The 25,356-nt window shown below is 43.8% G+C and overlaps 1 protein-coding gene across 3 annotated transcripts in view; it reads left to right on the forward strand.

Annotated features, from left to right (window-relative positions):
- Window positions 1-6,052: 6,052 nt before the first annotated feature.
- Window positions 6,053-25,356, forward strand: part of FOCAD (focadhesin) — a 125,457-nt gene continuing 106,153 nt past the window's right edge. The window contains exons 1-5 of one of the 3 annotated variants that reach the window (XM_064438988.1): window positions 6,053-6,134; window positions 10,420-10,511; window positions 11,083-11,169; window positions 20,180-20,254; window positions 21,758-21,912. In XM_064438988.1, the coding sequence (XP_064295058.1) occupies window positions 11,113-11,169; window positions 20,180-20,254; window positions 21,758-21,912 (287 nt within the window). In that variant the 5' untranslated portion in view covers window positions 6,053-6,134; window positions 10,420-10,511; window positions 11,083-11,112. The remainder of the gene's footprint in view (window positions 6,135-10,419; window positions 10,512-11,082; window positions 11,170-20,179; window positions 20,255-21,757; window positions 21,913-25,356) is intronic. The other 2 variants (XM_064438989.1, XM_064438990.1) reach the window with 2 other exon arrangements.

Genomic DNA, 25,356 nt, shown 5'->3' on the forward strand with positions numbered 1-25,356 from the left:
AGTCAGCTCCCAAGTAAGATGAAGCAATGACTGGATGGATGAAGAGCAAACCCTGGTGAGCATTAAAGGTGAACTGGAAACAATGAAATACCACTTCTTTGCCTACAAGACCATGAAATGTGCTCCTACATGTAAGTATAACTACCATGAGGTTTTACTACATTTTGTTGGAGCAACTAACCAAAAGGAAGGGATGAAATAATGTCATGTGGCAAGTCTAAACTTGATAGGCAAGTCTAAACTAAAAATCATAAAAGCATATATTTTAATTCATATTGGTTAAGCCAAGAGAGTTAAATCAGGTAAAATAACATACAAGGAAAGGCAATTCAGGTTTTATGTCTTTTTTTAGAGAAAAACTTGGCACATTTATGGTTTGATACTTCAGTGTCTTGGTGCTCTCTGCCACTCACTACAATCAATGGGAAACTGAAATGCTCCAGCAGTGATTGCCATTAGTCTTTGTCAGGGATACATCCCAGACTTTCTACATTACCCTTCAGCAGAGCAAGTGCTGTACAGTCGCAGGCAGCCTAGCTATTCTGCAGGCCTTACTTGCACTAACACAAAGGGAGTTTTTATCTACAAACTGCTGCAGGATAAGGTTCAGTAAGGAATTTCAAGCCTAATCTTATGAGTTGCAGATCACTCCCTGGCAACTGTTAAGCAATTTTAACTTCTGTTAATCTCAACAGGGTTTGAGGATACACATAAGGGACATTTTGCTCAATTCTACCCTCGCGCTGAACTTCCATTGAAGTCCATGGAAGCTCTGCGTGTGTGGAGGAATGGCCCTTCATAGCTGACTATTTTTTGCAGTAAAAGCAGCTGCATCTGAAAGTTTAATGCATTTTAAATAAGCCTTAATCTTAGTCATAAAGGCTAAAGACATAGCTGACTAGGCCCATTTGCTAAAACTATATTTTATTATCAGGCTTAAGAGATTTAAAATAAATGAATTTTAATAGTGGCAGACTTTGCTGCTATTGATTTCCTCAGCATATTCTAAACTGTGACTTTCCTTATTCCTTTCCTTCATTTTTAAAGCTAGAATTGCTTTCTGGCTTGGATAAAACTCCATATAAGAAATGAGATATGCAGATTAGACTATTATCAGTGCTGTTGCTCTGTGATTTTCATTTGGATAATAACCTTCACTGGGAGACCTCACAAAAGCTGTCAAGAGAACCTTCTGGCATTTCTTGGAGAGCACTACTAGAGTATCACCCCTCACAGGATGACTGTGCCCTGATAAAACAATTCAGAATGTCCTAGAAAAAGTGTAACTGGAGCCAAGGTTTCTCTCCTGGAAGGGAATTCACAGACCAGTGAACGGGGCAGTTTTTAATGGATTTAATCACCTTTGCTAAAAACCTTGTTGCAGGAACTGGAGGGTGGTAAGCCTTCTTGGCAGCCCAATCCAAGTTAACTGAATTCTACTTTTATTGGTTTCTGTATAACAGATAAGTCACATTAAGACCAGCAGGAAATTGTACTGGGGACACCTCCCACAGGTGTGAAATTTCTTTCAAATTTGACTAGTGAAAGCAGATTTTGCAGCATAATCTGCAGCCGGTATGAACTACTTTGAATCAAACCCAGTTGTGACTTTGGCACTGATGCTGCATCCCTGCCTCCCAAGTATTTCTTTTACTTTAATGGAAGACCTTGGAAGCTGGGGACACCACTTCAGGGAACTACAGAAAATACATCTCAGTTTCACAGCCAGGCTCTGGAAGACCTCCAACTGAAAGGCAATCAAAGGCAGTATCTGTGAATGTAAGCATGTCCATCAAGAAATACCTTCTGCTTTTTTCCTGCTTCTGAGATACGGGCATAGAAAAAAAAACTGTATTAAAACAGACTGAGATCATAGGACAGTAAATGGTTTCATACAGATGGGATGGATTCCTTTTGTATCAAGCTAGTACTGAGTCTCTGGAGCTACCAAAAGCCCTTTGTGAGAACATTTGTGTTATGTACACTCAATGTCCTCATCCATCCATGTCCTTAGATGACCTGCATGAAACTCAGGGTTTTGAAACAGTGCTGGGAATTAGGCACCAGAGTCAATCCAGAGAATGGATGTGATATCCTGATATCCTGATGCCAAGCATGAAGCCACTCTGATGAGGTGCTTCTCAAAGCAAGACGCTCCACACTATAAACAGTATCAGAATTGTTAAGCATCAAAATATTTCAAAAGGCTATATGCTCCTTTCCCCTCGAGAGATGTCATTGCAATTTTCATCTAATTGAAAGCCATTTTGCTAATGCTTGTTTGGGCAATAGCAGACTTAGCACTGTACTCAGAGGTGAGGGGTCTCCTCTCTTGGGTGTGGCATGGAGTTGACATATGGCTAGAGAAGTTTCCTTGGTTAATGTGCTACTGAGACACACTTCTCCCATCTAGGCAAGCTCTGCAACATGGCAGCTTCACAAAGAAAAGCTATTTGGTTGAAAGGGTATGTGGCAACAAACAAAAATAGTCTCTATTAAGGTGGGGGGAAAAAAGGGAAACAGAACAACAAAGCAGCATACCAAATGCGTTCCCTGTGTCTACCTACTGCAAAAGAGGATGTGGTGGCAGTTGGGACTTACTCCCTCTCTGCCCCAGCAGGACGCGAGGCAGGGACCAGAAAAACTGCACTGGGAGTCTGACGGAGGACACAGTAGCCCAGGAATCAGTGATCTTGAATAGGCCAGGTCTGCTCTTTTGGGCCTTACACTGTGGGCCACAGAATTCTGTATGTTATTCATGTAATCTGTAATTTATAATATCTTTGGGAGAGGTAATGTAGTGCATGGATCAAAGTGGGGAATGTATTGATCCTGATGAGACAATTGTACATTGAGGAGTCAGAGTCCCACATCGCAGCTGACCCGAGCAGGTGCAGGACTGTGCTGTGTTATTCTGCGCTGCATGTCCAGTGTGGCCTTCAGGCCCATGTTATGCTGCATGGGTCCCTTGGCCCAGGACAAACTCAGCCAGTGCATAGTAATTGAGGAGCCTGCAGGCAGCTCCTACTCACTACTGGTGATTACGTTACCTGCATGGCCTTGCCCTTACCTATAGTGCTGCATGAAGTTCCCAAGCAAATATCCTTTATAAATAGAGTTGTTTTCGTGTATGAAAATGGTACAGTAGCTTGAACAATCAAAAAGGAGGAGCCTATCCCCACATATGGGATCTGTACAGCGTGTCATGGGAAAAACCATCTGGGGTCCATCAACACTGCATGCATGCAGGACTCCCACTATCTGAAAGGACATGAGATTTATTTATGCTGTCTACATTCCTCTTTCTGTTCTATCAGCTATTTTATTAAGCAATTTGCTGCTGGGCATTTCATACTGAGATCCAGAAAGACCCCTGCACTGCCTTTCCCTGCCACCTTGCCATGCACTCCATGGTACAGAAGTCAGGCACCCTGCTCATACCCTCCACTATTGGGAGAATGATTGGCTGTGCAACTCTTCCACCGAGTCAAACTTACTGTGATGGGGCAAATCCACACTAAAATTCCCACAGCAAATGCCCCATCTTCCCTTAAACTGGTCAGCATGTGAAGACCTCAAAACGCTACAATCTAGTCCACTAAAAACCATTTTTTTGTCTGTTTCCAAGTAAAACTAACAATGGCCAAAATTATTATCTAGTTTACTGCACAGACTCTCCCCTCTCCATTCAGCTTTTATTTCTCTAGCCTGACTGAATAACAAATTATAAAGACTTCCTAACCATTCATATAGCCAACTATATTCATTTATAAGACACCATCAAAGATACAACATATTTAAGATTCAGTGATTTCATAGACCAATTCAACAGGTTTTGGGTCTAGTTGTCTGTTGTGGTTTAACCTGGCAAGCAGCTAAACACCATACAGCTGTTTGCTCACACCCCACCACCCCGCCCCACAATGTGATTGGGGGGGAGAAATGGGAAAAAAAAAGTAAAACTCATGGGTTGAGATAAAGACAGTTTAATAGGACAGAAAAAGATGGGAAATAATAATAATACTGGTAAAATAATATAATACAAACTAAATGATGCACAATGCAATTGCTCACCACCCTCCAAACAGTGTCCAGCCAGTTCCCATGGCCATAGTCTCCACCCCCAGTTAATATACTGGGTGTGATGTCACATGGTATGGGATATCCCTCTGGCCAGTTTGGATCAGCTGTCCTGGCTGTGTCCCCTCCCATGCACCTGGCAGAGCATGGGAAGCTGGAAAAGTCCTTGACTAGTGTCAGCACTACTTAGCAACAACTTAGTGTGTTACTAATATTATTCTCATACTAAATCCAAAACACAGCGCTGTACCAGCTACAGTGAAAAAAATTAACTCTATCCCAGCTGAAACCATGACACCGTCACTTAGGTTACTGACAGAACCAGGGTATTGAGTGGCATAAATCAGGGCCAAGGCACTTCAAACAGCAGTATATGTCCTAATCTGCCTCAAAAACTAAATGGAGAATATGAAGCCCAAAGTTCACACAGCATGCCAATAACGAACCAACCTGTCAATAGAGAGGTGCTCTTAGATGAAGCAGAAAGGATGGAATTGGAAGAGGAGACTGAATGCTGCATTGTGATTCATGCCATTGCTTACGGTCACCTAGAAACAGACTGAAATGCATCACTGTGAAAGCTCTCCAGGTCCTTTTAGCTGACCTTGATGATGAGCCGATGGTGATGAGCCAAAAGCCACATCACAAGTACTTGTACGTGCCATTTGCAAAAAGTTACTGTGGAGAAGTCATGAGGAAGAAACAAGCAGTCTACATGATCTACGGGATCTGACTGATCTCGACTTTCCATGTACACGTGTAGGCAGCTCAAAAGAATACAGTTGTGTTCTCTGAGTTGCTTTTGGGCTGCTTCTGGCTCTTGAAGTGTCAGTATATGCTTTCCCACCAATTCAACAGAGGCAGGGGCAGGACACTTTGGATGCCATAAACTGCCTATGGTGAACCTGGTGAACCTGGAACCAATCCATTAAGATACTAAGCAATTTCCTGGTCTTTTAAAACTAAGAAACTATTAAAAAAATTAGACAGACTAGCTTACATTAGTTTTGTTTCACGCCTGTCAGCATTTCACTGCTTCCAGCTGAAACCAACTCACAGTACACACCCTTGAGCTACATTAGAGAATAATCTAGCCCTTTTCAAACAAATTCCTTTCAAAATATTTGTGACTCTTTCTGAAGGTATTTTTAGTGACAGCTATTCTGATGTTATACATGCCTTGCAGAAGTTTCCTCTTTCTTTGATGTTCAGGAACCCGAGTGCTGTTTTGTGTAAAAATAACAATCTTAGTTACAACCTCATTAGGCCCTGCTGTCTGGAGCTTTCAACCTGTAACAGAGCAGTCATCAAAATACATCAGAGCTGCATAACATGGAGCAAAGAGCACACCATGTATTCTTCACATTCGGTGTCTTCCCGATGTCCCTGCAGCTTGCTGATCACTTCGTGCCAAATATTTGTAAGATTGAAGAGGCTTACTCAGCAGCAACGTTGAAGCTGATAAAAGACCTGGCTTTTTTAAAATTTAGGGAATATGTAATGAATAACATCATACTTTTCAACCCAAGTTATATTGCTTCTGTTTCAGACCTTGGATTTAAGTCTGCATTTTAGTTTGGATGTATGGAAGAGTCCAAACCTGGCCCAGCATTACATGACTTAATTCATGTCCCGCACCCCACAAAAAAGCCTAGGCCCAAAGTGCCCAGGCAGGCAAGCGTGAGCAACCTGGCCAGACCCTGCGGCGGCGGAAGAGCTGGAAGCCTCGGCGCCGCGCTACCCCCACGGTACGCTGACTGAGTCACATCACCCAGAAGCATCCTGGCGGCTCAGACCCGTCCCACTGTGAGGGCACCGTTTAAGGCACGGCCGACGGCCGACGCCTGGGGCGGGGCGTTGCCCGCAGCTCTTCTACTGCTACTGCCCCTTGCTCGCCCCCACAGCAGCCATTGCGCAGGCGCCCTGGGCCGCGCAGGCGCCTTGGCCGCTGGGGGAGCTCGACTCTGTGGGGTCTGGGCTGGTCTACCGGTCGTACTGGGTGGGGGCAGGGGGTCTCCTTGTGGCCGGCCGGGTCGATCGGGCGGCGAGCCGAGGTGAGGGGCGCGGAGCTGCGGGAGGCGGCCGTGCCAGTCACGGGGACCAGCCTGGCGCTGGGGAGGCCGGGCCGAGGGCGCGGGGAGGGAGCGGCGGCCCCGGGACCTCTCCTCCGGGTTTGCCGGGCCCGGCCGTGCTGGGGCGGGAGCCCACGCCGGCCACGCCACGTGAGGCGAGGCCTACGAGGGCCTCAGCGCGGCGGGGGCGCCGGCAGGGCGGCGGGCCGCAACGCGGTGATGGTGGTGGCTTCCGTCACTCGGTTGTTACTTTTAGTTGTAACCTATGCTTGAGTGTAGAGTACCCGTAGTTATGTATATACTTTTTACATTTTGCAGACAGTTTGCGTAAGTGTGCGTGTTACATATGCGGTTAAATGTGTATATATATACAGTAATATGTATAGTGTTTACTGTGTCAGAGTGAGAGAGCAGATCAGAAGCCATGCGAGTTTCTCCTCTGCTGAGGATGCTGCTTCCTCCCTCTTTCCAGAGTGAGGTTTTATTTCCATGTGGTGCTTTTGGCTGTAAATGGGAGCCCAGAAGGAGTGGAGTGAGGAAGGCCAGTAGCGGAGTACGGACCCTGAACGTCAGGGGAGCAGATTTTCTCTTAGTCAGGGGACATTTTGGTAGGACCCTATGAGAAGTGCCTTTGAAGGGGTGAAGGAGCTCAACAGAGCTTATGGCAGGGCTGTATGCACAGCATAAGGTGCAAGAAAAGACCATCCCAATACTTAGTAAACCAGCTAGATGCATTGTGGGACTAAACAGTGTGCTCCAGTGCAAAATTAGCAGCACACAGGAGGCAGAAGTAGGAGCAGTCTGCAGAGGCACAGTTTAGAAACATTGCTTGGGCATACAGAGGTGTTGAACAAAGATAAGAAGGACATTTTTGTGGTGCTAAGAGAGTTGGCTAATGCTCTTGTGGGGTTGCTCTGTTAATCTCTTAATCTTCAGGTCTGCAATGACTGCAGAAAGGTAAACATCGACCCATTTTTGAAACTGGCAAAAAGGTCAGCATGGAGTACAACAAGCATGTCAACCTCACTTCAGTCTGTAGGAAGGTCATTGAGTGCATCCTCTTAGAGCCCATTTCTGGGATGAGAAGAAGTAAGATGATCCAGTTGACTACAAGTCAGTCAGTATCACTTCAAGGGTACTTGATATGTTGGGGAACATATCCTTGTAGAAGCCATTTTTAAATGCAGGAAGAACAGGGTGTGACTAGGAGCAGTCAGCATGGGTTTACAAAGGGCAAATCATGCCTGCCTGAGCAACCTCATTGCTTTTCATAATGAAGTTACTTATACTATGAACAAGAAGAGGGCAATGGATGCTGTGTACTTTACCAAGACCTTTATATATAGTCTTCCCTTTTCTCCGTATCACCAAATTGGTGAAATATGGCCTGACAGTATAGTCAGTGGCAAACTGACTGGGTAGTTGAGCTGAAAGGGTGGTGATTGGTGGCTCAAAATCTGTCAGACTGGCAAGTAGGGGTGTCCTTCGAGCATCAGTAATGGGCCCAACACTGCATAGTGCCTTTGTTAATGACTTGGATAATGAGATTGAATGTATTCAGCAAATTTGTGGCTGATGCCAAATTGCAGAGAGCGTTCAGAGCACTGGTAAGGTAGGGTGCTCTTCAGTTGGACCTGGACAGTCTGGAGAGATGGACTGATGAGAACCTCTTGGAACTAAACATGGAGCAATGCAAGGTCTTGCATCTGGAATGAAATAATCCCATGCACCAATGCACGGGCACGGGCTGACTATCTAGGAAGGAGGTCTATAGAAAAGGCCCTGGCAGGGGTTCCTAGCAGACACCAAGATGAACATGAGTCAGCAGTGCAGTGTGGCAGCAAAGAAGGCCAGCTGCATCTTGGGCTGTATTAGTAAGGATGTGACATCTGTGACCATGATTGTTCCCCTCTGTGTGGCACTTGTGAGACATCGTCTGGAGTGATACACCCAGAATTTGGGCTATCCAATAAAAGAATGACACTGGAACAAGTCCTGTAGGGGCCACCACAATGGTCAGGGTTCTGGAGCACAGAATGTAGAAGAGGAGATTAAGAGAGCTGTGCCTCTTCAGCTTGGACAGGGAAAGGCAAAGGAGAGACATTACTGCTGTTTGCACCTACCTGGTGGGAGGATGTAGAAAAGATGGAACCAGACTTCTCAGAGGAGCATGACAATAAGATGAGAGGCAACAGGCACAAGCTGGCTGTATGCAAATAAAATTTATTTTATATACAAATCAGAATTCCTGTTAGGTACTAGGAAAAGTTTTTTTACCACGAGGATTGTTGACTGTTGGAAAAACTTGCCCAGGGAGTCTCCATCCTTGGAGGTTTTCAGGACTTGACTGGACTTGGCATAGAGAAAGCTGACCTCATCAGACCAGTTTTGATGAGGGGATTGGACTAGATGATCTCTGGAGGTCTTTGTTCCAACCTAAACTGTGATTCAGTGATTCTTACTGGGAACAGTAAACATGGGTATGGATTTACCAAGGGAAAATTATGCCTGACTCACCTGATTGCGTTTAAAAGAGTATAAAATGGCTGGATTTGTAAACAGGGGAAGGGGGGTAGATGTTATTTACCTCAACTGCAGGCTTTCAACACTGTTTCCCAGAGTGTTCTTGTGTCAATGGTAGGATGTTTGCTAGCTAGCAGGGCTGCCCCCTGGGCAGGCTAGAGGAACAGGCTGATGGGAACCTCAGGAATTTCAGCAATGACAAATGCCCTGTCTTGCCGCAGCCCTTACAGTACAGGCTGGGGATGGGCTGGCCTGGGAGCTGCTGGGGCGAGATGGCCACGGGCCCTGGCAGGCAATGCAACAGGCAATGTGAGCAGAGTACAGCCTGCGGAGCCAGGTTAGGGTGGGATTTATTCCCCTCCGCTCAGCATTCAGTAGGCTTCATATTGACATGTCTGGTTTTGGTTCCCACAGTATGGGAGGGACAATGACCAGCAGGAATGAATTCAGGAGAGACTGTTGAGAGAGTGGGGCTGGAGCCCTTGCCCTGTGAGGGGAGGCTGTGGGACTAGGGCTGGTTCAGCTGGGATGGGGGGATAGAGTTGGGGGTACCCAAGAGCAGCCCAGGCACCAATTGGGGGGATTGAAGAAGATGCAGCCATGCTCTTCACAGCAGTCTGTGGCACAAAAGTTCCATGCCCCTGAGCAGCACGATCTGACTGAATGGCTGAATTTCCTTTGAACGTGAGTTTGAACTATAGGCATCCTTAGATCTCTGCCAGCCTTAATGATCCAGTGATCCTGTAAAATCTGCAGGCATTCCATACACCTACGCAAGTGCCTTTGCTGAGGGTGAATGCCAAAGACTGAAGAACTATTTAGGTTATATGTACATTAATTACACTGCATTGTTATAGCTGTTGCATCGTGGATGTCTTGTAGACATTTAGTGCAGATTGATTGAAAATGAGGAATTCATTCTTATGGGGGGACAATAGACTTGTAGTCTGGAATAACTGATTTGTGCTTCCACTGGAAGTATGTACTGTGCTTCTAATGGTCCTCTACTGTAGTTTCTCCTTTTAATATGAATAATAAAAACTACCTGGTTGCAGATAGGATATAATTCCAGTGTGTTTGTGTCAAAACTACCCAGGAACGAACCTTCCATAATTCAGTTGCTTGGGGGGTGGAGGTGGTGGTTGTTTTTTGTGACTCGGTATATACAAATCATTTGAATGCAGCTAGATCCACTGGAGTTATTAAACATGCTCAACAGATCTAGGTGTGTCTGGAATTGTTTGCTGTTGTGACCATATTTCTTTTTTTAAAAAAATGCAAGATGTTAACTCTAGTTCAATGTGTGTTCTTTTATTGTATGGACACCTATTGTCTCAAAACGGGATTAAACAAATTCTAAAACAACACAAACCCATACTGGCATAATTCTGAGTGCACTTAACAGGTTTGTTTTTTTTTTTCTCCTAAACTTTCAAAAACATAATTCACAAGTATATGGGAATATTTTGCTGTTTAACTGGCAGGAATTTATATTCACTGAGATGGTAACTATTAATTTTGTGTTGTCCAGCTGCAAATGGTATTTGTTGTGGCACGTGCTGCATTTGCATGTTTCCAGGATTTAATTCCATCTTTTTTAAAAAAAGTGGCAAGATTCTGAACACATCACACTGATAGCATGTCTTGAAATTGGAGTGTTATGCATGAATATGTTTCCTCAGTGCTTAGTGCAAAGGATTACACTTAGGTTTTCAGCAAGCGCTAGGTTTTTTATTTTTCTAAGGAGCCATCCCAAGGGACTGGAGGTGCATTTACAGTAAACGGAAGTGTCTGAATATTTGCTGTTGGCCATCAGTTTCACTGGTGTGCAGCAAGGTAAGCTGAGTTCCGATTTCTCTCTGCCTGTGTGTTAGTGGGTGACTGCATAATCCAATTTAGAGTAGGTTTTTTTGTCAAGTGCTCCAGTCCCTAAATACAGTTACCATTTACAGTCTCACAGATGGGTCTTCTGTTTGTTTTACTTCTGGTTTTGCATGAAGTAATAGAAAAATTTGTGGAGGATTTTGCATTGTAAATCATGTTTTAGAAACTGTGAACACTCCTCTTGAGCTGTCCCGTTTTCAAGTAAATGGGATATACTTAAAATGCTCTCACGGATAAATGTTCTTAGAGTACACATACGCTGTACAATATGGAACTGTGTATTTGCTCCAGCCTTAAGAAATATTGATCACCCATTCTTTGTGCAAGACCAGTGACTATTCAGCATTTCTTGGGTTTACGCCCACAAAGCAAGGCAATACGGTGGACTTATGAGGGGGCAGAAGATGGTTTAATGCTTACATCTGTGGTTAAGTACAACATAAATCTTGCGTATTTTTCTCTAGCAAATAGCACTCTTTCTTTCCTAGTCCTAAGTATATTTTTTTTAATCTCTCTTGCACAGTGCGAGTTAGTGTCGTATGACCAAGCCAAAATGTTGGATGACATCAAGAAGCGGTTTGAATTTCCTAATGCAGCTATTCAGTCACAGGTAATTTTTTAAAAGCATTAAACAAATTGAATTGTCACTGGAAACTTTTGTTCCCAGGCCTGCTGCCTGACTGTAAAAAGGTGATGAGGAAGGCTTTTTTTTGGGGGGGTGGGGGGGGGTGGGGGGGGTGTGTGTGGGTGGCAGGGTATGATTTTGCTCCAAAGGCCAAAAACCATAGAAGTAGGATGTTATTAAGTTGCAAACAATTGCTAATTGCCCTCTCTGTGTAATCCAAACATTGGACATAATTGCTTATCACTGTAAAGTCTCTGCTGGAAAATCAGGAACTTTACAGGACTGGAAGGTTTAAGTGGTACCAAATGGTTTTTAGTGCCCTTGTGATCTCGAGAAGCCAGGAGGTATCAGATGTCATGTGGGGTCAAAATACTTGGCAATAATTTATAGGACTGTCTTTAGAACTGATCTGTTTTCTTCCTATGTGGTGAGAGCTGAACTATTGCAGTCTTGCCTGTCATCAAAGAATAATTATACAGCTCCACTGCGATCAGCAGACCAAACCACTTTATTTTCAGATCCATGCATTGGCTCCTGTCATGTTCACCTGAAACTTTCTCATGTGTATGAAGTGTTCATCATAATATTTTTAATGAACAGGAAGGAATAAAATAATAGGCTCTGTTTTAAAAAAAATATACCTTCCTTGCTTTGACCATCTCTCATATCAGATTTAAAAATGTATCTTTTCAGCTGTAAGATCATTGCTAACCTCCCTGTTTTCTTCCTCTTCCTGTTTTGAATTCAGGCTTAAATATGTAGCCATTTGTGTGATGGAATAAATTCATATAAATGAAGCCTGTACAACTTGATGTCTCAGCCTTTTCAGTTCAGCTCAGTCTACATTGGTTTACAATAATTAAGTTTGAAAGAGAGACACAGAAGTTCCCTTGTGATCAACTTGGCATTTACGAGAGGAATACATGTCCCTAAAAGCTAGAGGTCATGTAAGGTCTAGTGAAGTATCTTGTACTGCAGATGAGTTCATGTTATTACTAGCATTGATGAGTAGGACTCAGCATCTTTGAACCAGTTCACAAAATTACAGAATGGTAGGGGTTGGAAGGGACCTCTGGAGATCATCTTGTCCAACCCCCTTGCTTGAGCAGGGGCATAAGAACGTGCCCAGGAGAGTTTTGAATCTCTCGAGGGAAGGAGACTCCACAACCTCCCTGGGCTGCCTGTTCCACTGCTCTGTCACCCTCACAATAAAGAAGTTTTTCCTCATATTGAGGTGGAACTTCCTGTGTTAACACTTGTGCCCAATGTCCCTTGTCCTGTCATTGGGCACTATTGAAAAGAGCCCAGCCCCATCGTCCTGACACCCACCTGTTGTGGTTCAGCCTCATTTGGCAACTAAACACCATGCAGCTCACCCCCCCCACCCCTGTGGGATGGGGGAGAGAATCAGAAAAGCGAAAGAACTTGTGGGTTGAGATAAGTTTAATTTTAATAATTACAATAAAATAATAATTATAATAATGATTATGATAATAATAACAATAATGATGATATAATAAAATGGTAAAGGGAAAAAGGGGGAAAAAAAACCCCAAGCAACAGAAACGATACAACCGCTCACCACCCGCTGACCAACGCTGCCCGTCCCCAAGCCGCGATTGCTGCCTCCCACCCCCAGCCAGCTCCCCCAGTTAACATACTGGGCATGACGTTACATGATATGGAATATCCCGTTAACCAGTTTGAATCCTCTTGCTTACCTGTGCCCCCTCCCTTCCTGGCTTCTTGTGCACCTGGCAGAGCATGGGAAGCTAGAAAAGTCCTTGACTAGTATAAGCACTACCCAGCAACAATGAAAACATCTGTGTGTTATCAACATTGTTTTCGTACTAAGTCCAAAGCACAGCACTGTGCCAGCTGCAGTGAAGAAAGTTATCTCTATCCCAGCTAAAACCATGACCGTATCCACCCCTTATTCCATATCATTTACATCATGTTCAGGTCCCATACTATCCAATACAATTTCAATAACCCCTACCTGCCTTCTCATCCTTTAATAGAATACATAGATTTCATTTATCATTCTCCTAGTCTATGGACCACCCCTGTGAAATGTCCGTGAAATGTCCATTGAAGTCATTTAGTCCATGACTTTGGGTTCCGTCTATTGTACGATTCTTTCAGAGAGGGTGTGTGTGTGGTGTTGGATTGTTGCCTGCTGAAGTCAGTCCTCGTTCCATCACCACTGCACTGTTAGTCCTTGTTCTATCACTGCTGCACTTTGCTTGGTTCAATGAAAGATCATTTTTTATTAATTTGGGAGAATACCACCATGTTACCATTGATATGGCATATAGCAACCATAGTAGTGGTGAGATACAACATTATATAGCTATTAACAGCATACCATTCAGTTCATTGGCTGTTTTCACCCAAAATCAAATCTCCTTGAGGTATACAGCGGCCTCCTCCACCCTCCTGCATCACCCACCAAGTGCACCCAGGTCCTTGAGCAAAAGCAATCCCACGAATGGGTTTGCCTCTGCGTGGCCAGTTGCTCTGCTTCCATTGCTGTAACTGCCGCACAGGGCATTTGCCACCATCCAGGAGTCAGTATAGAGACAGAGCACTGGCCACTTTTCCTGTTCAGCAATGTCTAAGGCCAGCTGGATGGCCTTTACCTCTGCAAACTGGCTCGATTCACCTTCTCCTTCAGCAGTTTCTGCGACTTGTCGTGTAGGACTCCATACAGCAGCCTTCCATGTCCGGTGCCTTCCCACAAGGCGACAGGACCCATCAGTGAACAGGGCATATTGCTTCTCATTTTCTGGCAGTTTGTTATACAGTGGGGCTTCTTCAGCACGTGTCACCTCCTCCTCTGGTGATAATCCAAAATCTTTGCCTTCTGGCCAGTCCATAATCACTTCCAAGGTTCCTGGGTGACTGGGGTTTCCTACTCGAGCCCGCTGGGTGATCAGTGCAACCCATTTACTCCACGTAGCATCAGTTGCATGGTGTGTAGAGGGGACCTTTCCTTTGAACATCCAGGCCAGCACCAGCAGTCGGGGTGCCAGGGGGAGCTGTGCTTCAGTACCAACCGCTTCTGAAGCAGCTCGAACCCCTTCATATGCTGCCAATGTCTCTTTTTCAGCTGGAGTATAGCAGGCTTCGGACCCTCTGTATCCCCGACTCCAAAACCCTAGGGGTCGGCCTCGGGTCTCCCCATGTGCTTTCTGCCAGAGGCTCCAGGTAGGGCCGTTCTCCCCGGCTGCGGTGTAGAGCACATTTTTTACATCTTGTCCTGCCCGGACTGGCCCAAGAGCTACTGCATGAACTATTTCTCGTTTAATCTGTTCAAAGGCTTGTCGTTGCTCAGGGCCCCATTTGAAATCATTCTTTTTCCGGGTGACTTGATAGAGAGGGCTTATGATCAGACTGTAATTTGGAATATGCATTCTCCAAAAACCCACAATGCCCAAGAAAGCTTGTGTTTCCTTTTTGCTAGTTGGTGGAGACATGGCTGATATTTTGTTGATCACATCCATTGGAATCTGACGATGACCATCTTGCCATTTGGTTCCTAAGAACTGTATTTCTCATGCGGGTCCCTTCACCTTACTTTGTTTTATGGCAAAACTGGCTTTCAGAAGGATTTGGACTATTTTCTCTCCTTTCTCAAAAACTTCTTCCGCTGTGTTGCCCCACACAATGATGTCATCAATGTACTGAAGGTGTTCTGGAGCTTCTCCCTGTTCCAGTACAGTCTGCATCAGTCCATGGCAAATGGTAGGGCTGTGTTTCCACCCCTGGGGCAGTTGATTCCAGGTGTACAGGACACCCCTCCAAGTGAAAGCAAACTGTGGCCTGCACTCTGCTGCCAGAGGGATTGAGAAGAATGCATTAGCAATATCAGTTGTGGCATACCACTTGGCTGCCTTGGACTCCAGTTCATATTGTAGTCCTAGCACGTCTGGCACAGCAGCACTCAGCGGCAGCGTGACTTCATTCAGGCCACAATAGTCTACTGTTAGCCTCCACTCTCCATTAGACTTCTGCACTGGCCATATGGGACTGTTAAAAGGTGAGCAAGTCTTGCTGATTGCTCTTTGGCTCTCCATTTGGCAAATGAGCTCCTGGACGGGAATCAGAGAGTCTCTGTTGGTGCAGTATTGCTGCCGGTGCACTGTTGTGGTGGCGATCGGCACCTGTTGTTCCTCGACCTTCAGCAACCCCACAACAGAAGGGTCCTTCGAGAGAGCGGGCAAGGTAGACAGCTGTTCAGTTTCCTCCGTCTCCAAGGCAGCTACACCAAAAGCCCACTTGTACCTGTTTGGGTCCTTGAAATACCCTCTCCTGAGGTAGTCTATGACAAGGATGCACAGAGCCTCTGGGCCGGTCACAATGGGGTGCTTCTGCCACTCATTGCCAGTTAGGCTCACTTCGGCCTCCAATACAGTTAGCTCTTGGGATCCTCCTGTCACTCCAGCAATGCTGATGGGTTCTGCCCCTATATAGTTTGATGGCATTAAGGTGCACTGTGCGCCAGTGTCCACTAAAGCTTTATACTCCTGTGGGTCGGACGTGCCAGGCCATTGGATCCACACAGTCCAGTAAGCCCAGTTATCCCTTTCCTCCACCCGGCTGGAGGCAGGGCCCCTCTAGTCCTTATCATGGCAGTCACAACTCACTTCCTGTAAATGTGAATCACAAGTGTCTCTATTAAGGTCAGAAAGAAAATCAGCGCTTCTGCTCCTGTTTCTAAGGAATTGCTCACTGGAAATTGCTTTCCTGGAGAAACCCCCCTGGGTGATTGTTTTCTGTGGCAGCTCATGTACCTGTGCCTCTAGGGTCGAGGTAGGTTTTCCATCCACTTCATGTCCTCTCCGTGGTCATGCAGGTAAAACCATAGGGTGGCCCATGGTGTGTATCCCCTTCTTTGAGCAAAGGGATGCTTAATTCTAAATGGATTAAATACTGGTCTATACTGGTGGGGAATCTGACATATCTTCTTTGAGTTGCTGGACCTCTTGGGATAGTTGCTCCACAGCCAAGACGAGGGAAGAAGAGGTATTTGCTTCGTAATCCTGGAGCCTACCAACCACCGTTGGTGCCTCGTCATTTTTCTATGACATTGCTGCCGATGAGTTTATGGTGCACTCGTACAAACTTGCGCCACATGGGTCATGTGCACTGGGCTTTGTCTGGATCTTTGGATGACCGTTGATCGTCTAGGTCACCATAAATCACCTCAAGCACGGCTAGTTCCCTCAGGTACTGGGTACCTTTCTGCATATTCTTCCATTTTCCTAAGTGATATATAACACCTTCTTTGAAGGGACACCTCTCCTTCACTCCAGATGGGAGTCACCTCCAGAGGCTGAGGGCTTGTGCTCCTTTTCCAATTGCTTTGTCAATGCCCCCTTCCCTAGAGAGGGATCCCAGTTGTTTGGCTTCCTTCACCTCTAATTCCAGACTACTGGTCCCATTATCCCAGCATTGGAGCAGCCAGGTGACAATGTGCTCACCTGAACGACGGCCAAAATCTTTTTGCATATTTTGCAGCTCACTTAAGGATAGGGATTGGGTAGTTTCCATTTCTTGTACAAGTTCTTCCTCTTCCTCTTCCTCTTCTTGTGATGGCCCTGGTTCTTCATCATCTCTTTCTAAACGAGTTGCCTTTCTCTTCCAGGTTTTCTTCTTGTGTATAGGGGCATCTGGTACTGGCATGGGTTGGTCCTCTGATTTAGCTGCAATGTTTGTCACTGGGTTTGAGTAGCTGTGGTGCCTGTCATGGGGGTTTGAATGGCCACAGTGCTTGTCACCGGGGTTGGAGTAGCTGCAGTGTCTGTCGTGGGGGTTTGAGTGTCTGCAGTGCTTGTTGCTTTCCTTGTCTTTGTCTTTTTAGATCCAGAGGCCTTCTCTTCCCCTTTGGGGGTACTGAATAGTGTTAAATAGGGCTTGATAGGCATGAGCCAGGCCCCAGCGCATTGCAGTGATTTGTATCTCTCTGGAGTTGCCAGGGTGACAACACACTTTCTCCAAATACTCTACTAGTTTTTCAGGATTCTGCACTTGTTCAGGGGTGAAGTCCACGACACTGGGGCTGCCCACCGTCTTAGGCATTTGCCCATACTCTCCTACATACCCTGCCATGCATAGCTGTCAAGCCTTGGGGCAGATCTCTGGTTGATATTCTTAAATTGCCTATTAACCTTAGACAGAACTGAAACCGTCTGCCAAAGCAATACCACCAAATGTATCTTAACTATGCAAGGATGTTCAAGATACTGAAGAGTTGTTGTAATGAAGGAGGAGTCATTTTGTAAGATGGTAGCACACGTGTCATTCTGTATTTCCTCCATAAAAAACCTCTCAGAGGAGGAGGTATAATTGCTAGTTGTCTCCATGAGGTGGTAGCTGAAGTACAGTAACGGCTTCCGTGCAAGGCCTTAATAACCGATAACGCTCAAGGCCAATGTTTTAGTAACAACTCTCCCAGGCAAAACATCTCTAATCACTGCAGAGCACAGCAAACTACAAAAACCAACAGCAATTTTTAACATGTACTTTAGAATCACCATGGTCTGACTGGATAAACTAATATTGAGAACAGGTGAATCAATGATGTGACCAGCAACTGTTATTATCTCAAACCCTTCGTGCCCCACATTGGGTGCCAAAATGGACTGTCGTGGTTCAGCCTCAGTCGGCAACTAAACACCACGCAGCTGCTTGCTCCCCCCACCCCTGTGGGATGGGGGAGAGAATCGGCAGAGCAAAAGAACTTGTGGTTTGAGATAAGCACAGTTCTAATAATTGTAATAAAATAATAATTTATTACCCAGCAACAACAAAAACATCTGTGTGTTATCAACATTGTTTTCATACTACATCCAAAGTGCAGCACTTTGCCGCTGCTTTGAAGAAAATTAACTATATCCCAGCTAAAACCATGACACCACCCTTTAGATATTTGTAGGTATTGATGAAATCCCCCCTCAGTCATCTCTTCTCCAGGCTAAACAAACCCAGGTCTCTCAGGTGAACAAACCCCCCGTCTCTCAGTTTACTTTTCTTTAGTACAGAAGAATGTCCCTGTAAAACAAGTACTGAAATGTCTTGGCTCATCACTACAGGTGCACATCATTAAGTGCTACTGGTGTGTGGGTTGATTTTGTGCTCTGCTGTGGTGGTTTTGCTAGTTTCCATTTATATTGTGTGACCCCTGAAAAGCATGCCGTAATCTTCAGAGTAGCATCAGGCCAGGGTTCAACTTCCTGACAGATGTCTTCTCTTTCTGGGACCAAGACACCTGCTCTGCAGAGCAAGTAACCTATACTGACAAGGATCACCAAAGTGAGGAACTTGAGCATGGTTTTGTAGATCAAAAAGTTCTACTGGTGGATCTAGTTCTTGGATTGCAGTGGGCTAATCTACATTTTTGACTTTCCTGTATAGCTTACTGCAAAATCTACTTTCTATTGGCAAACCTCTTTTCAGTGTAATGAAAGTGTTTTAAGGTTGTGGGTGTGGATTAGTTTCTGAAGTCCCTTATAAGCAGGAAAAAGGGAAAATACTAGAAGATTCACTTGGTAAGTGCACTAAAAGATCTAATCTGCCTGGGGAACATGTTGCTGCTCTTGCAATGGGATAGCTACAGAGAAACAGAGATAAATATCTGACTTTGTCCCATTTTGTCATTCTGTTTTCACAAGAGTAAAATTCCCAAATCATAAACTATCTTTTTAAGTCAAATGAGTTAGAGTGCATATCCAAACCTTTGAAGGGCACAATCCTGTAGTCTAGGAAGGTTTAAAGTGTCAGCTTTTGTTATCTCAGAGTGCTACTGTTTGTCATGTCAGGCTAGCAACTGGTATCTAAATGAAGTGTAAATAAATTCTGAAAGCAGAAGGGACCTGAATACATTTAAAATAATATGTTCCTGTCTCTTTATACACTAACAAACCAGAAACGTTACTATTATTTTTTTCTTGCTGGCTTCCTAGTTTACTTTTTCCAAAAGTAAGTATCTGTCATTACCATAGAAGAGTACTTGCAGCTGCTGTTCTGGATACATTGATAATCTGAAACATTTTTGTGCTCTTACTATGAAAAGATGCCTTTCTGTCTCTGACAGAAACGGTTTTCTGTGTAGCAGTATCAATGATTATGAGAGAAGACAGAATAAGTCATTAGAGATGAGTCAGAAAGCAAAAGCCTGGATTCAAACACCCTGAAGCCTTTGAGGGTATTTCGGTATTTCAGTCCACATATAGATTTTTAAAGGCAGTTTGAGGAAATCAGGCATTCTTCTATTAAACCAGAATGAGATGCTTAATCTTAAACCTCAAATAAACAAATGTCCTGTTCTTTAGAACTGAAGCCCTCATTCTGAAGAACTGAAGCATTTTTTGGAGGACCTTGAAAATGTAAATCTTGTTCATGATCTCTGCCACAGAATGGCTTTATGAGTAATAACTGTTAACTTCAGATGCCTTGTTTAAAGTACATGAAACATTTCTGACAGTAGGTGTGCTAGGGCATATGTAAAGTGCTTAAGGTGTGAAAGTATGTTTGTCATCAGTGTTTAGCAAAACTTGTGATGCAAAAATTTGGGCAAGCTGCTGTGTTCTGCTTCCTCTCTTACTTCTGCTGCTCTATATAGTAAAGGTTTTAATAATTACCAGTGCTGTTGAGCACACTGAGATCTCTACAGCAGTAGAGCTGTAAGTGGCTGTAACACTTGATGCATTAAAATATCTGCAATTCCTGAGTATGGACCTGATTCTAATTTAATGAGAGGCTCTGTACAAGCTCTATGAAAGTTTGTTTATCTTCTGCCTCAGGATAACAGTAAAAAGTAGTATGCCAGCATTAAGGAGATTTTTGGCCCTAAAACATATTTTGGCTTCCATACCAGTAAGCTTGGTATTTCAAATCACAATAAAATGATCATATGCAACAGCAATGTAAATTCATCCTAATGGAGAATTGAAAAGTAATGCTTGATCTGCATATATTTTTTCTCTTTTAGGCAGTGGGTCATCTGATTGCTGCAGTACTGAAAGAAAATGTTTCTTCAGAGAAGATCAAACAGGCATCTGACCAGGTCTGTGGCATTCTTTCACTTCTGTCTTCTCTCCTATTCATATGCGCTTATGTTTTCCTGTGGTTTCCCATTCCCCATCATGTAATTTGTAATAAATCCTGGAAGTTAAGTAAGGTAATTAGCAATATGTTCCTGGGCATACAGGTAGAACAGTAAGTCTTTGGGCAGTTTTACTTCCATCGGAAGCCTTAATGTCAGAAGTCTTAATTCTGTAGAATACCAACACCTAGCTATGCTCAGTTTGAGGGAGTTTTATTTGAGTTTATTTACGTCCCTGCAAGCGAGATGCCTTATGGTGAGACACTGTCACTTGAGTAGGAAAGTCTCTTACAACACTATAAAAATTTCAAAAAGTATGGTATTTCACAACCTGTATTTGTGTTACATTTCATATTAGTGAAGTAGAGCTTGTATTTCTTTAAAAGAGAGTGTGGTGCAAAGGCATACTTTGCCTCTTAGTTGAGTCAATCTTGCTTAAGTGCAGGTCTCCTTTGTTAACTGAGAGGCATATGAAGTGCTGGTACTTGCAGGTGTCATAGCAACATAGAAGATGTGTTAGGATCTGCTCCCCCGTTTTTCCTCTCCAAAAGCTGACTTGTACAGAAATGAGCATAAAATTATTTGTGGATTTTTCCTCCCAGTCTGCCAGTTGTGGAGCAAGAGGGTAAGACTTCAAACCGAAATTGAAAAGTGCTGAGTTTTGATGTGAGGAAATCTTAGAGGTGTGTATTTTCTCTAACAGAAGCTCCTCCAACAGTCCTGATTATAATCATGTTTCCAAATGACATTCCGTTTTGAGCTACAAGCTGATGCTTCCCATTTGCTGCCCCGTGAAGGTATTAAACTGAAGTACAGCAACACCTTCTAAAATGCTAAGCAGAAGATTATGCCGTTTAGACATTACAGGTGCCCTTTTTATTCAAGAGCATTTTGCAGTGTTCAGTTATTTAAAAATGTTCTTGTTTCTCCACTTTGGAAGCTACGAAGTCAGCAAAGTAACCTGTGAATGCAAATTTAGTATGAAAACAAGTAGCTGTTTCAATGGATACTGGCAAATCTTTGTGCTTACTGATGACTTACCTCTGGAGAGGCCTTCGTGTTCCTGCCTCTGTCTGCACTACACCTTGCTGTAGACACAGCTTGACATAACAGTTCCTGAGTTGTCCGCAGTTACAACTTGATCTTTTTAGCAAAGTGAAATTGGTGATAGCTTACCTTTGTAGGCACAGCTGAAAAATTTGTCTGCCGTACCCTTTTCTCAGACACTCCTGTCTCTGCTGAGGGCATTAAGCAGTGGTGGGCAGCAAAGTGGGAGCTATCCTGGGAAAGGCCTTCTTACATGTAGAAGTAGTACGTAAGAAGCTGTACGATAGCTTCCTCTCTTGTGCTTTCTAAGACTGCAGGAGAAGCTGTTGAACAGGTTTTTATTTAAAAGTGTGTTTGAGATGAATAAAGAGAAATCAGTGTTAACCTTCTCAGTGCATCTCATGCTTTTGATTTCAGACTCCTGCTCTGAACTTGCTTTGGGAGAAGTGCTGCAGTGAGAATGTTGCCTTGCGAACAGCCTGCTCTGAGGGATTGGTGGCACTTGTCACAGAGAAACATGCTGAGCTTGACTATGTTCTTCATGGAGCTCTCAACCTGATTCCCTCAGCAAGGTAGTGTTTGGTTGCCTGATTTTTGTATCTTTTGTGAGCTGGTTATCAGTCATTGCTTTCCCCTTGTAAATACAGCAGAAGAGGAGAGAGGTACTGCAAATGACAGTATCTTCAAATAAGCTGTGGCATTAAGGACTGGCATTGCCCTGCCACTCCGCTGGAGGCTGTTGCTTTCATTTTGGCAGTGTGACAGTTGCATCTGACTTAAGAACTCATGCAGTATTCTGTGCATGTAAGCTGGAATTCTTCACAGTTCAGACTAATGCTCTGAACTTTGAACTATGGAACCTCAGAAGTCAATACACTGCCTAGTTTTGTTGCCTCTATCATGGGGAAGCAGGAAGAAAAAGGCAGCAACTTGCATTATGGTGGAGGGAAATAACTTCCTAATCAGTCTGTACAAATAACTAGTTGCTCAAATAGAGTCACTGTAAGACTGTGGGTGGGGATTAGGAATGCTGGGTTTTGCTTCCTTGTCTGCTGAGGAACAAACCACTTTGCCTAACTCTGCAACTACTTCCTCTTACAAAACTCTGCAAATACAATGCCTACATCTCACAATGGCACTTTGAGCTAGACTGCCTGTGCAACATACTGAGAGAATGCAGTTGTGAGGGAAAAAGAAACTGCATGAAAGTCAGATGATGATTGGGAAGATGTTTCAATTCAAATCTACCAACCTTGTAAAGTTCCTTGGGTTATCTTTCTCTTTTCTGATTTTTGGCAGCTAACTGGATTTCTGCACTAAGCCTTATCATTCTCTTCCTAGAGAATGCAAGAGTTGTTTTTACCCAAGCCAGCTATTTGGTGCTCACCTGTGATGTACTATGCTGGTGGCCTCAGCATAGAGGTTGCAGGAACCTTGCTATTCAAGACGTGGTTTTCACTGTTTCTAGCCTTCACATAATCAGTTTTAGGCTGAGGTTTGTCATCATCAGTCTGAGCCAAAGGTGCTTTTAGGTTTGAGTAAACTAGTGAAATGCTTAAGAAATCAGGTCTTCTAAAGACTGTTTCTCTCCTTGTGACTTGCTTGTTTACAGCTAAGATCTTGCTGTGATGATGCTGATTCTATACTGAGTTTACAGTAGATGGTTGTGGGTCCCTAGGAAAGGTTTTGTAAATATATTTTTATAATATGAATAATTTCTGCAAACCACTGTCCTCCAAATGACAAAATTCTACTAGTTCTGTGTGCTGGTTTTGGCTGAGAAGGGGTTAATTCTCTTCATTGTCATGGTCGGGTGCCTTTCCAGCTTTCCATGCTCTGCCGTGTAGGGGGGAGGCTGGGAGGGGTGGGGCCATGGCCAGGGTGGCTGGCCCCGACTGGCCAATGGGATGTTCATTCCATACCATGTGACACCATAACCAGTATATTAAGGGGAGGGATAGTGTGTGGCTTGGGGAGGGTTGGTGTCAGGTTGGTGGGTGGAGAGCAGTTGTGTTGGGTGTGGTTTGTTTTGGCGGTTCATTCTCCATCCCCCCTCCCCAGGTTTTGTGCCTCTCATTGTTTTCCCTTCCATTGCATTTTTGTTGTATTTGGGTTTTTTTTTTCTTTAATTATTATTTTAGTTTAATTATGAAACTGTTCTTATCTCAACCCACGAGTGTTACCCTTCTGACTCTCTCCCCCATCCCACCGGTGGGGGAGTGAGTGAATGAGTGACTGTGTGAGGCTGAGTTGCTGGCTAAACCATGACATTCAGTTTGGGGTTAAGACCACAATCTGCGTTTTTAACAAAGAAAAACACCTGTGCTTAGACTTAAGTCTTGTGGGGTAAGGTGGAAGGAAAGTTTCTTTAGTTGGGCCTTGAAGGCTGAAATGTGAAATTCCTGTTCAGCTAAGGGTTTGTTACAGTATCAGTGGTTTATAAGGAAATGAAACACTAATACAATGTTGTACTTCAGAAAATAAAAAGTGTAAAATGGGGATATTTAGGATTAAGTTAACCTTAAAAACAAAATCAGAGTTATGTGTTGAAAGGGCTTGGGTCTGTCCTATTTCTACACCATTCTTAGATTTAGATGTGTGAAACTAACACGAGTGACTGCTATAGTAAGTGCTGGCAAATTACTCGGGAACCTTTTATATATTTTTGTCAGCTTCCCCCCCTGCCCCAATCAGGCATGATTCAAACTATATCCACTATGGATTGCAAAGTAGGGTTTATATAGCCTAACCACAGAAGTCTGTGGGTTTAAAATGTCTGTAGCCTCAGAAGATGGTTAAACGGACAATTTCAGATTGGTTCATTTTGGTGCTGATACTTTGTTTTTAGTGACTCTCTTAGAATTGCAGCCTGCTGTTCATCGTCCTGTTCCCTGCCAAATTTTCATCCAGTTTGCTCTGTGGCTTTACACTGCTGCATGCACAGTGTCTCTAAAATAAATACGAAATTTGCAGCCAGCGGCAGCCAGCAGAAAGGCACTTGCAACTGCTGAGCACCTTTCAGTGCTGAATGGAATTAGGTAAATGTTTTATTGGCAAAGACTATTCATGTTGTGTTCTTCCTTCTCTTCCTTTTGTTATGATGAATTTAGCAGGGCTTAGTGTACCTGGTGGGTTCTATTTTGTCAGGTGCATGAAATTCTGCACGCTAGGGAAGACATCTTGCTTAGTCAGAGGTGAAGATCCAGTGCTTATCTGAGTTGACTTGTTAGGTGGTTCATGCTATCTTCTTGTTATACAAATGGGAATCTATTCTTATGTCTCTGGTGCATCACTGTACCATAACTGTCTCTTAGGCCCAGTGTTCCTCAAGAGTTTAAACTTCAAGGAAGATGGTAGTTACGTGTGTTTGTGTGTGTATGCATATATACAAAATAGGTATACATGTGTAAATATATATGTGTACATTTTCACATATTTTTAACATTGGTCTCCAATGTAATTTTAAAGATTACAGGCACATCTTATAACTGGTCCATTTTTTGAAGAAAGAAGGAAGACACAAGCATATTCTGTCGGTTTTGATCTGGGTATGTGTTTTCCTGCGCTGTTGGCGAAAGTATGAAAGATGCAGAAGAGCAAATATATTACTTGGCCTGTATTTGGGATATTAAACTAAACATTTATTGGTGCGGAGATCCACTGTGGGAGTCTCTAGGCGTTCCATGGTGTGCCATACCAGATCATGGAAGAGTCTGTCTGTGAGTGGTAGTAAGTGTAGTAGAAGTCTGGCAGTTAAAAGTAGTATTTGCCTGTGTGTTCCCGTTTTATGAATGACTTGAGGGTTTTTTTAGGTTATGATTTTAAAATCATATGATCCTTTGCCTTTGCAATTTTTGAATCTTCAGTAAAGTGTTTGTAGCTATCAGTTAATGATATTTGTGATTACAAGTTGTTACCACACATTGTGCTGATGTTGGTCCAGCCTGTGTGTGTAAACTCCTGTCTTTTAACAGTGTTCGCCTAAAATCTTCTTGTTCTTTGATAGAAATTGCTTA

Source organism: Phalacrocorax carbo, chromosome Z (assembly GCF_963921805.1).
Source record: "Phalacrocorax carbo chromosome Z, bPhaCar2.1, whole genome shotgun sequence".
Taxonomy (NCBI): domain Eukaryota; kingdom Metazoa; phylum Chordata; class Aves; order Suliformes; family Phalacrocoracidae; genus Phalacrocorax; species Phalacrocorax carbo.